This window comes from Macaca fascicularis, chromosome 7 (genome assembly GCF_037993035.2).
Source record: "Macaca fascicularis isolate 582-1 chromosome 7, T2T-MFA8v1.1".
NCBI lineage: Eukaryota > Metazoa > Chordata > Mammalia > Primates > Cercopithecidae > Macaca > Macaca fascicularis.
The window spans coordinates 69126054-69138346 of NC_088381.1; the positions used below are offsets into that span (position 1 = coordinate 69126054).

The following is a 12293-nucleotide window of genomic DNA, read 5'->3' on the forward strand; positions in this document are numbered from 1 at the left end:
TGCAGTGGTGTGATCTCAGCTCACTGCAGCCTCGATCTCCTGGCCCAAACAGTCCTCCCACCTCAGCTCCCTAAATAGCTAAGACCATAGGCATGAACCCCAACGCCTGGTTAATTTTTTTTGTTTTGTTTTGTTTTGTTTGTAGAGACAGTCTCCCTATGTTGCCCAGGCTGTGGTGGACCTTTTAAAGGCTGTATGACCAAGACATAATTTTGGTTCAGGTTGTCTTTATTGATATATTCACTCACCAGCGATTCTACATTCTATGTAAAAGCTCAAATTGCCAGATACAGTTCTTACTATTTTAATCTGGACCAAATGTTGGCCCATGCTAAATTATATCAAAAGACCAAACATCCAAGAAAGGCAGGAATTCAAAGATTTCAGAAGATAAAAATGCTTGATTGGGTCCCTGGCATGCACCCAGCCCATCAACCCCCTCAGTGCCCTCTGGCAGGACCCAGAAGATGAGCTCCCTTCTTGTGAATTTATGACAAATAAATTCACAAGGCTCCACTGATTTTCCTCTCTAGGCCTGGGAGGCTGCTTGGAAGAGCTGCTGGGAATGTGGGCTCCCTGATCTCAGCAGCTGAGATAGACAGAAGGAACAAAACAGGGTGCTCATCGTAATGGGCAGGACATGGAAATCAGACCTTGAGCTGTGGGTCCCAGGAATGAAAAAGGCCAGATGCCCCTAGGATATGGCCTAGTAATGACCTTAACTAAAGATTTCTGGGTCAACAGGTCTGTCTCAAGTGCCAAAGTCAATATCTCCCACTTGATTTCCAGACCTTAAATGGAGAGGAAGTCAAATGTCTTTTTGAAGGAAAAACTTAACGCTTAGATGCATGTTGTGAACTTTCCTTGCAGCCTTCCCCAAAGGGATCTGTATCCATTCATCTGGAACTACAGGAGGGATGGGAAATCGGCAGCTGCCTAGTGCCTTGGTCAAACATATGTGAAGCCGAGTGGGAGATAAATCATGTGAAAATGCCAAGGTCTGCCCCTTCTATAAAGTTCTAGGGGTTGAGGGATCTGTTTGAGGTCAGAATGTTTCCTTCATAATGTAGGACAAATGACTGTATGTTGAATCCCTCACCACTAAGGCCTAATTCCAAGCAATATATGTCACTTTGGGGCATCTTGTTCTAACCCATTTACCAACTGACCTAGAACACTGCCAGCTTTGGGGTGGGCCTAGAGCAGGCGAAGGCATTCCAGCTGGGAAAGTCTTTCGTGCAGCCAGCTCTGCCATCAGGCCATGTGACCTGGCAGGTCAATGGTACGTGAGGTATCTGTCCATTGGTGGCATACCGGGGAGCCATATATAGCTTGCAGTAAGTCCTGACAAGAAAATATGATAGGAGAACCCAGGATTTGGAGTCAAGCGATGCTCTGGCTGACAAGTAACCATTATCCTTGTGCAAAATGCCCCTCTGGCTCACCACTGGGCTCTGGGGGAACCTAAACACTTGGCCCTGGCACACTCGTTGGCCATGCTGCCCCTCGTGAAATGGTTATCTGACCACCTAGCCGTAAAGTCTGGTATAGCCAGTGTACTCTGTTATCAATGGGACACTGTCGCTCCAGGCTAGGGCTCTGAAGGCACCAGCAGGTCATGTGTGGGTAGCTCACTCACTCTCCACAGTGCTTCCTCCCGCCATACTGCTGAGCTTCCCCCTTTCTACATTTGTGGCTCTGAGAGGGGCAGTAATTTGTCTTGGCCCTTTTGGGCCCTCGTTCTGGATTTGAATTTGCTTTTCTAACCCATCACGCGTCTCCTGCCATCAATATCCACGGAATTATCAAATGCCATGAACATCATGTGACCTCCTTACATACTGCACCCAACCACAGAATTCCCTTTACAGCTAAAAGAAGAGTAATGGGTTGATGGGTAGGCATTCACTCATCCTCTCAGGAACCCACAAACCAGCAGCAGCTGGCTTGAGAGTGTGGTGAAATGGTTTGTTGAAAATTCAACTATGGCACTAGAAACAACACCCCTAGAGGCTGGGTCAGGACTGCAGGAGGCAGCATGCGCTTGGAGCCGGCAACCATGCCTGGCGCTGTTTCTCCTTCAGGGATAGGACGCAGTGTAGAGATGGCCCTGCTATTGCTAGATCTCAATGTTTTTCTTACACCTGAGGTTTGGGACCGGGCTGGTGTGGAGAGTTTAGTCCCCCAGCAAGGAGCACATCCTCAAAGACGTAGTAGCAGTTCAACTGAATTGGAAGCTGAGGCAGCCACCGGGCCATTTCAGGCTCATTATAAAGAGGTCATGGGAGTATCTAGAATGATTAACCCTTTCAAGGGAAAATATGATTGCTGTTACGTAAAAGGGGGCAGGAGTAGAGATGGACATGGGGGGGATTCCTGGAGTTCGTCCTGGGACTGCCATGTCCAATAGTAAATGCCTGTCACACAGGTAGGACCACTAAGGAGCTTCAGAACTGAAGGTTTGGGTCACTCCACCAGATTAAAAGTCCATCATCATAAACATGAGTTCTCATGACCAGTTCTAGAAATGGACTGTAGACTTTACCCATTCTTCCTTTCTTGCTGGATTATATAATTTTGGTTGAATATGGTTAATCTACAGGTTGTAGAATTTCAAAATGGAATTGTGGTAACACTGAAAGAGGGAGATTATCCCTATTGACAATGGACTTTGGAGAATAGGAGCCGTGTCATTACCCCTGGAATTCGAGGTTAGATATGATCTTGAATTCCCTAAGCAGAGGGAAATGTGGTTTTGATTATATGTGGGAGAGTCATCATACATGAGCTGGGAAGAACAGCATGTGTGTTAGGAGCATCTTCAGGGTTTGCCTACCAAACCCTTTCTACCCTTCCGCACTCCACCATTCTTCTGGTAAGAGTCCGCATCCTTTGGAAAACTGCCTCCCTCCCGCTCTATGAAGCCCTGAGCTCCAGGCCAGATTCCTTCACTTGGAATTTGAATCTTGAGTGGAAGAGGACCCACTAGAACCGATGGCAAGCTATGCCAACCATAGCAGCTCCTGGGAGGCAAGCCTTGGAGCTGCCCCAGCTTCCACCCTTCCCAAGGCCAATTGTTCAGCTATTCTTTTGGTTCTGTGAGCTATCCGAGCATCTTTCCCATGAATCCTTTTTCCTTGCTTAAGTTGGTCCAAGTTCATTTCTGTTGGTCAAAACTCAAGAATCCTAACAGGTAGTCTCTCCTGAGATGGCCTCACACATCTTTGCCTCCAAACATCTGCCAGCTCAGGGTCTGGCATAAAGTAGCGCTCAGTATATGTCTGCTGAATGAGTGGGTGAATGAATAAATGAATGAACAGTACTCCAGCTCTCAGTTCACCAAAGTAATCTGGATATACAGGCTGGGAGAGGTGGGGACACACTGGGGCAGAAGATGTGGAGTGACCTGAGCACAGAGGAGGTAGAGAAGTCAGAGATGTTACCATACAGGGGAAATGTAAGCAAGGGGAGGCTCCGGGTGGGGGTGGGAATGAAAAGCTTCTCTGCAGCTTGAGAAGCAGGAAGTGGTCAGCAAGTAGCTGAGAGGCAGGTGCTGGTGGGCTCCTGGGCTGGTCTTGCTGTAGCCAGAGACACAGGGCGTTTCCAGAGCCCCCAGCTCTGCGCTTTCTTCCTGGATGGCTTCCTTTGTGTTCCTCTTCTGAATGAAGAGCAATTCCAAAGGCATAAGTCCCCAGACACCCTGCTAAGGGGCACACAGCAGCAGCTCAATTGTGCAAGAAGCACAGGCTGTCTTTCTGTGGCCACAGAAGACTGCGACTGAACTTCGGCCCAGGAACCAAAATATAGATTCATTTTTCCAGTGGGCCTGGGACTACAGAATGCCCTCAGAGAGCCTGCCTGGGAGAGGGGGACCCTGACTCCGTGGACCTCCAACCACACCAGATGAGGGCAAGCAGGGCACACAATGCTGCCTTTATTGCATTCCAAGGGGAGCAGGCTAGCTGCAGACCTACCCCATCCCAGGCCTCTGGGAGGGATGCTCTGGAAGGACCCAGGCTGCTGGGTCCTTGGGAGCCCATACATGAGGTCCAGAGCTGGGACCCCAGAATCAAGAGCTATAGTTGGGGCAGGAGTCCTAATTCCCAGGCACAGAGACTCTCCTCCACCCAAGTGCATGGATAGACTGCATCCCTCCAACACCCAAGTGTACTCCCCATGGGGAAGGGACCTAGCCCTCCACTCCTGGTTGAGAGGGGATGTGAAATTCACTGTGACCCCACTTCCTTTCAGTGTGGAGTGCAAGGTCTCTCAGAGTCAACACCTGTCTCTGGCTACAGCTGCTGACACAGCCCTCATGCCAGCTCTCACCTCATGAGCAAAGAGCCCAAGAGAAGTTGGGGAAGAGAGTACTGAAGTGGGGTGAGATGCCAGAGGTTCTGTTCCTCACCTGGGTATTGGTAGGCAGGGAGTGGGGAGCCCTCAAGCAAAGGGCCATGTGCAGAGTCATGAAGGGCAGGCAGCAGGCTGCAGCTGGGCCCTAAGACAGGGATGTGGCCAGGGGGTGCAAGGGAGCATGGGAAGCAGGCGAGTGAGTGAAGGGGGAAGAGCATGAACACACATCATCAAAGGCCACTGCACAAGGACGTGACAGGCTCTGGAAGGGCCCTGAGCCCCATCTGGGCTCAAGGACAGGTTAGTTGCAGGGTAAGCTGAGATCAGTGAGCCAAAGTAGCTGGAAGGAGAAGATACCCTGAGAGTCACCAGGCCAGACTAGCAGAGGAAGTCTGGAGCCCTGAGGACAGGCGAGATCAGGGCCAGGCAAAGGCAGGGGAGTAAATGCTGGCCTGCATGTCCTCACTCAGATTATAACATCTGCTGCCTGACTGGGCTGGGGCAAGGGCTTGGGGTGCAGAACTCATGCAGAGGACTCAGGGGAGCCTCCAGCAGTGGCAAAGTGTAAACTTCAAGGAGGGCCTAGGCTGCCAGGCACTCGGAGGTGGGGCCTGCTTGAGGCCTGGGAACCTTGGGTGACAGTGGCACCAGAAGAGGCCAGTGGGCTATGTGCCATGCACCAAAACCATCTGATGAGGAGCTGATTCACGAGAGCCTGCTCAGAGAGGTCCCCAAGTGGTGCCTCCTTCGTGTACCTTCTCCAGTTAGTTCCATTTTTGGAAAGTCTCCTTCCGGTTCAAGCTGCTTCCTGGTTGGTCTGCTGCCGGGTGGAGGCCCCCAGCCTCCTCTTGAGGCTACCGCATGCCCTGGGCCTTGGAGCCCTCCTCTTGGGTGGGAGGCTGTCCCAACAACTGAGCGGCAACTGGCTCTGAGGCCTGAGGGGCTGCCTTGGAACTTGCAGCACTCTTCCGGGTGCCCTGAGGACTAGGGAGGCCTTTCTTCTGGGGCTGAGGACTCAGTTGGGAGCCTTTCCTGCCAGCAGATGGACTCTTAGAGCCTTTGGCTTTGGCTTGGGGGTGGGCCACCTCAGGGCCCTTGAGGGGTGTTAGCCCCAGCAGCTCACAGTAGGCGTTGCACTGGTGGGAGGAGGCGAACCGGTCCAGCAGGGCAGGGAAGCAGCTTTCCTTGAGGCCCTGGTATCTGCAACCAGACAGGAAGAGCTGAGTGGGGGTCCCAACCACAGACACAGTTCCTTGCGGGGCTGACTCTGGGGTGGCCATCATCAGGATGTCGTGCTCAGGGTACATTCTACCCTATCTGAGGGTGATGGGGAGTCTCCCTTGGGTGCTACCTCAGGTGGCAGCAGCCAAAACCTCAATTTTTCTTTTTTTAAAAAATAGAGACAGAGTCTGTCTACTTGGCCCAGGCTGGTCTCAAACTCCTGGGCTCAAGAAATCCTCCCTCCTCAGCCTCCCAAAGTGCTAGGGTTATAGGCATGAGCCACTATGCCTAGCCCAAGGCCTCAGTTTTAAAACTGTGGTCTTATTACACCCTGACACATGGAATCCATCACGCAGGACTTTAACTGGCATAAGGATGGCTTAGCTTCTTAACATAAATTGGAGCAGACTTGAGGTCCACACTCTAATCACAGGGCCCTTACTCATCGGCACCTTGGCAACCATCCTCAAGCGAGAAGGGAGGAGTATGTGCAAGCTGTGAATTGCAGGGGACCCCATGTGTGGCATCAGTAATAGCTGCCACACCAGGCCAGAGATAAGGTGTGGGGACCAGTAGCCTCTAGGATGTTACCACATGGCCATGGGTGTGTCTGGGACCACTTGGCCCCAGGTCCAGCACCTCAGGGATGGAGAACCAGAAGGACTTAGGACATTTTACACCCAGAGAAGACCCCCAGAGGGCATTCTGTCCCCAAGAACCACTCACCCTCGAAGTTTGGTAGCAATCTGCACATCAGTCATCTTCCAGTCAACCCCTGAAAAGAGAGAAAGTTGGGAGTTGATGCCGGCCTGGGCTGGTTCTAAGCCCCCACGTCTCCTGCAGGAAGAGATAGTGGGGGGCTTAGAACCACGTCTCTTCCTACTGGAGACATGGGGGCTTAGAACCAGCCCAAGCTGGCATCAACTTCCTGGGTGTCAGTGCAGGTGTGTCTTCAAGCATCTTCTCATGGGTCATCACCACCAGCCTGTCTCACAGCGTGCAGGTCTCTGGATTATTACTAGGAATACTATTCGTATTTTTACAAGTGAGGAGGATAAGCTCAGAGTTAAATGACTTGAACAAAGTCATACTCAGTCATTCAATAATTGAGCTCTGGCTATGGGCAATGGCCATTTGACTTAAAATAAGGGTTCAGCTTTTTTGGATTCCTAGAGCCAAAACTCTTCCAGCTATGCAATCCTGCCTCTACTGGATTAGACCAGGTCACAACCTGGACTGGCCTCTGGCTTTGAGCTAAAACCTTCTTCCTCTGAACAGATCAGTAGTTTGCGCAGACAAAAGAGACAGATGGGAATGAGAGGATAAATCAGGGGTAGACCAGCGGAAATGCAACACTACAGAAGATTGGTTTCTGCACCACTTACAAAGGCAGCAAGCAAACAAGAAGCTAAGATGGTCTTCCAGGTTAAGACAGCCTTGGAGTCAGGCAAAATGATGATAGAGAAAAACGTTTTCACTGTGGTCAGGCCACCCAGGTATCTTAGCATTCACACATTAGGTTTAGGATGTTCTTTCCCCCATTTTCAATCTGTCCAGAGCATTTTGCTAGGAACTTGCCTTTCACTAACAGGGCTGAGTACCATCATATGATAGACAATAACAATTGTGGCCTTTAGAGTCAGACAGACCCAGATTTACATTTCAGCTCTATCACTTTTGAGCTGTGGGAACTCGACAAGTCACTTCATATCTCTAATCTTCAAGTATAAAGGTAAGGATAGTAATGACCATCTTACAGGGTATTGAGAATATCATAATATGTGTAGGACTCTAACTTAGTGTCTGAAACATAGGAGTAATGTGATAAATATTAATTTCTTTGTCATTTCTCTTTTGGCATTCATAGCATTCCATTTTGTGTAATAATGATGATCTCTCTCATTTGCACAGAATTTTAGTTTGTAGAAGGTCTTCACAAATACAGTCTCATTTAATCCTCATAAAAAATCTGAATGCTAGGTAGGAGAGACATTATTCCTAAAGAGGGAAAGGAAACTGAAGCTCAGAGAGATTGAATGACCTAACCAATGTGAACTTCAGTTTTCTTCTTTGTAAAACAGACTCAGTTAGAAGAGAATGGGGCTTTGACATAAATCAAATTTATTTTTTTCTTTATTATTTTTTTGAGATGGCGTCTTGCTCTGTCACCCAGGCTGGAGTGCAGTGGTGCAATCTTGGCTCACTGCAACCTCTGCCTCCCGGGTTCAAACAATTCTCAAGCTTCACCCTCCCAAGTAGCTGGAATTACAGACATGCCCCACCATGCCTGGATTTTTAGTAGAGATGGGGTTTTGCTGTGTTGGCCAGGCTGGTCTCAAACTCCTGGCCTCAAGTGATCCACCCTCCTTGGCCTCCCAAAGTGCTGGGATTACAGGTGTGAGCCCCCACGCCCAGCCGACTCTAAAACCTTTCTACTATACCACGTTATCATCTTATAGTAGAAACTGGTCTACTCATCACAGCTTCTTGAGGACAATGACTATTCCTAATTCAACTTTTTATTTTTTCAATATTTAGTAGTGGTTGGATGGAAAAAGGATGGAAGCATGAATATGTAAGTTAACAAAGAGGTTGACTGATAATGGCTTAATGTTACCTAGCCCTCCCTCCCCCCAGTATACGGAGTTATATATATAATAATTATCGTACAATTTAATCCCAGTGAAACACACATTTGAGTCAGTTTTATATCTCTGGTCTTTAGTTTTCTCACTTATTTACCACAGAGACAAGATTTAATAATGCATGATAATCCCAGCAACCTTTCCTTCCCTTAAGCATTTTCTCTGTTCCTCTCCCCTGTCCAGTTCTGCTTAAAGACAGTAGGCCTGGAGAGAGCTGGTTGAAGAAGGAAGGAGGGTTCATGCCTGCTGGCCTTCCTTTATTGGGGAGTTCTGGGTAATGAGGGGCATAGGAGTAAAACTGAAAAGAAGCGAGACTAAGTTGCTTTACATAACAAAAAGCTAACAAAGATGGAGGAGGAGGAGAGACAGTAAAGCTACTGTGCTCAAATGGAAGGGAGAGTTTGGGAAGTTTGGAGAGTGAGAAAGTCTACAGCAAAGCTGCAGGGAAGGGAAGAAGGGAGGCTTTGAAAAGGGTGGTTGTGGGTTTTGAATTAGACCCCATCTAATGATCTTTGAAATAAATTCCTTTTTAATTTTAATTGAGCCTGGACTGTGCTCCTTTAAATGCAACTGCAGTGATAGACTAGGCTACATGAGGTATGTATTAGGGTTGCGTGCAAAATGGTCCCTGTCCAATCTACTTTACAAGATTATTGTGAAAAGCAAAAAAGAATAAAGACAAAGGTGCTTTGTAAACGATTAGTCAAGCACTGTGGCTCTGCCTCCTCTGCATGCTTTCACATCCATGCACATGCACACCCACGCACCCTTACACCTTCATACCTGCCAAATCTGTGACAAGGAAGCTGCCATTTGTCCACTGATACAACCAGTGCTGGAAGGTCTGGCATTTCTGCATGGCCTCAGAGCTGCTAGATGCTGTCACAGCCCCAGCAGAGCCCCATTCCCGGGAACAGTAAGACTCCAGGGGCTTGCCCAGGTCTTCCTCCAGGGTAGCATATGGGATATTGTTTGCAGGCCGGTAGATCAGATACAGTGGGATGATCCTAAACATAGTTTCACCTTGCAGTAAGCAGGAAGTATGGCCCAGAGAACTCCTCCCTCCCATCCAATTCTGTATTATTGGACCTAAAAGAAGGGCCCTTCCAAGAATGGAATTCTCAACTCTGAGCCCAAAGGACAGCAAAGGAAAGCAACTCCACCCTGAGTTCAGGAAAGGAAATGGTATTTTTGGCTTCAGAGTCCTGTCCATTCTCCTGGTTAGTGGGATTAGAACAAAACCCAGCTATGGGCATAGGCAGATTGTGTGGCTTGGGTGAGGGACTGAGGCACGTATATGTCAAACAGAAGGAGCACCTTTAGAGAGGATTCAACCAGATTGTGGTTCTCTGCCAGTGGGACCCCAGGTACGCAAAGGTTGGAGTTCAAGTCTCAAAATGGAAACAATTGCCATTTATAGCTGACTCCTACAAAAATCCACACTGACTCCGCCTGCCTACCACAGAAGGGTCCTGACCAGCCTGTCTAGCTTAGCCCACCCCATCACCTTCATGGAGTCCCAGAAACTGCTGTGCCCAAACTCTGCAATCAGCAACATCGGCGCTAAAGAATGAGGAACTGGGGTGGGCAGGAGGAGACTCAAGTCCAGAGCAGAGGCTTTTCTCAAGTGGGAAGTAAATGAGGTCTCTATTTCTAGATTTTTGTGAGGCCACTGAGCTGAGCACGGGGCTGTGAGCCTATCTGCACATGGGCATAACCCAGGTTGCCCCTGGGAGGCTGTGAAATCACTGTCTTTGCAGAAGCCCAAGGCAACAGTGCTGCACACTGCACGTCCTCCTCACCGCGTACTTACTCAGGCACCTCCCCAAAGCCAGGTGCGGCCCGGGCTTCTGCTGCAAAGATTTTGCAGTACTCCCTACTCATGTTCTGGATCTTGCACCCCTGTGGATGAGGGAACCAAATATGGTCAGCAAAGAAATTCCCCAGTCCTCCACTGTGTCTACCCCTATTCTGTTAGGGAACCGAGAGGAGGATCCCAGCCCTGGGGGAGGAAGGGCTTACTCCTCCCTGCTCCCCACTCTGCACCTCATTTTCCTCTTTTGTATAACAAGTGGCTTTCGACTTCTTTTCAAACTGAGATTTTCAAAGTGATTTCCAAACTATTTTCAGGAGTTCTAATGGTATGTGACAGTGCCCCAGAGACCACTCTGTGGAGAACCAGGAAGACGGTCCACCCCACCCACAGCACCCCCCTTTCATCCCACATATAAACAAGGCTTCCATGAGAGATTATGTATGGAGCAGGGGGAAGGTTTCTGCTGCAAATACAGAGTTTGAAAACTATGGCCCAAGTTGTTTTGAAGCTCTCAAGCTCTCTGAGGCCAAGCATCTGAATTCTGGGCTGCATCTCAGGCCTTCCACAAGGTCCATCCTAGGAGCCTCCTAAGGTTGAGATTGAGATGCCTTCTGCCTTGATACTGGGCATCCCAACAGGACCTGGGCTGGGAAAGGGTAGGGGGTGAGTGAGTAAAGGGATGGGGCGTGAAGATGGGACATAGTACCTGGATGGTGACGTCATAGTTTCTGCCCACGAGAGAAGTCTCACTGCTGGGCCCAAACACAAGCAGGCTGGACACCTTGATGATGCACGTGCGGCCCGACTCGAAGATGGGTTCCAGTCCGTAGATGACCTTGGCCTGGGAGGCCTTCCGAAGGACACACCCATATCCACCCCCTCGGAGCTCCTCGCTTACCAGTCGCCCAAAGAGCTTGTCCCCCCAGCAGCCAGAGTCAGCCAGACCCTTAGCAAATACCATAGGGGTCATCTCAATCTCTTCTCCAACTGAAGGGGAACAGGAGAAATGTGGGACACCAGGAGCTCCTGTCTGACCAACGTGGGGCTTGCAGGGAAGGAAAAGGCCAGAAGAGCCTCCCACCCTGCCAACCTGCTGGGCTCACTTTCTGTTCACGCCTGCTCTTTGGGCACATTGAGTCCCTACCAGACTATGAGCTCCTTGGGGCAGAAACTCTACTTGATTCAACCCCTGCCATCTAGTGATACCCGTGTGGTATCCATCACATAACCCCTGCCTTCCACAAAGGATGCGTTTGTGGAAGGCAGGGGTTTTCTGTGGCAATAGCAATCAATACAGAATACCAGAATTACTTTGTTTTAGAATTCATTGTTTTGATTAGATGAATACATGACTCCATTTCAACCAACATGTTTGACTGAAACAAAAAGTTTGCAGGACAAATCCAGCAGCAGTGAGTGCCCAAATTGTGACTGTTAAATATAATTTCCCATTAAAGGGAAACTAGAGCTTTCTAAAGAAATGGTTGATTCCAGGTCTAGGCAGAAAGTGTACAGCAAGGACCTGAAATATCGTGTGAGACCAGAAAGCAAGAGAGCTAGCAAAAGCTATTAGAGACTTGGCAGAAGGACACAGGGGCCAACCTGAAGGGGCTCCCTTGGGCCAAAAAGGAAACAATCTTGGCAACAAAAATAATTACTGCAACATGTTGAATATATCACATATGTTAAAAATCCATGTATTCATAGTGGTGACCCAAAAAAAAAAAAAAAATCCAATCTCCTCCCTCAAACAATAACCTCACTGGTCACCTATGGAAAATGGTAGGGCACCAACTCATTATTCTAGTAACTAAAGGGAAAAGAGCAAATATTTATCCTTCATTTCCTGTTGGAACTTATGTATTGAGATAACCAAATAATCATCCCCTTTTTACAGAAAAAAATCAGCTAATGAATGAAGAAGAAAAGATCAAATTAAACTATCTCCATGTTGCAACTGCTAATGAAATAATAGATTTAGGCAATAATCAGTGACTGCTAAAACCCCTAGATAACAATAGGGTTTGTATCAGATTGTTTTTAACTTTAAAATGGGATGAATCACACAGATACCACCTGAATGAACCAATGACCAATCTTAACATTACTAAAACGAAAACAATCTGACATTATGTGCCTCCAGATAGGATGCAAAAGGTATACACAGCACCTGTGAGTTATTCTTGCAAAAAAAAAAATCACACCTGAATCTGACCGAACGTCTAAATCTGATTACCAATTTAGAAGACGCATGTGCA

At 48.4% G+C, this 12293-nt stretch overlaps 1 protein-coding gene across 4 annotated transcripts in view; it reads right to left on the reverse strand.

The window, feature by feature from the left end:
* Positions 1-210: 210 nt before the first annotated feature.
* ALPK3 (alpha kinase 3) overlaps positions 211-12293 on the reverse strand; it is a 61338-nt gene continuing 49255 nt past the window's right edge. For 3 of the 4 annotated variants that reach the window (XM_045395940.2, XM_045395939.2, XM_045395938.2), the window contains 5 exons: positions 10742-11022; positions 10033-10121; positions 9003-9226; positions 6301-6349; positions 211-5553 (listed from right to left, as the gene is read on the reverse strand). In XM_045395940.2, coding sequence (XP_045251875.2) covers positions 5208-5553; positions 6301-6349; positions 9003-9226; positions 10033-10121; positions 10742-11022 — 989 coding nt within the window. In that variant the 3' untranslated portion in view covers positions 211-5207. The remainder of the gene's footprint in view (positions 5554-6300; positions 6350-9002; positions 9227-10032; positions 10122-10741; positions 11023-12293) is intronic. The other variant, XM_065548340.2, reaches the window with a different exon arrangement.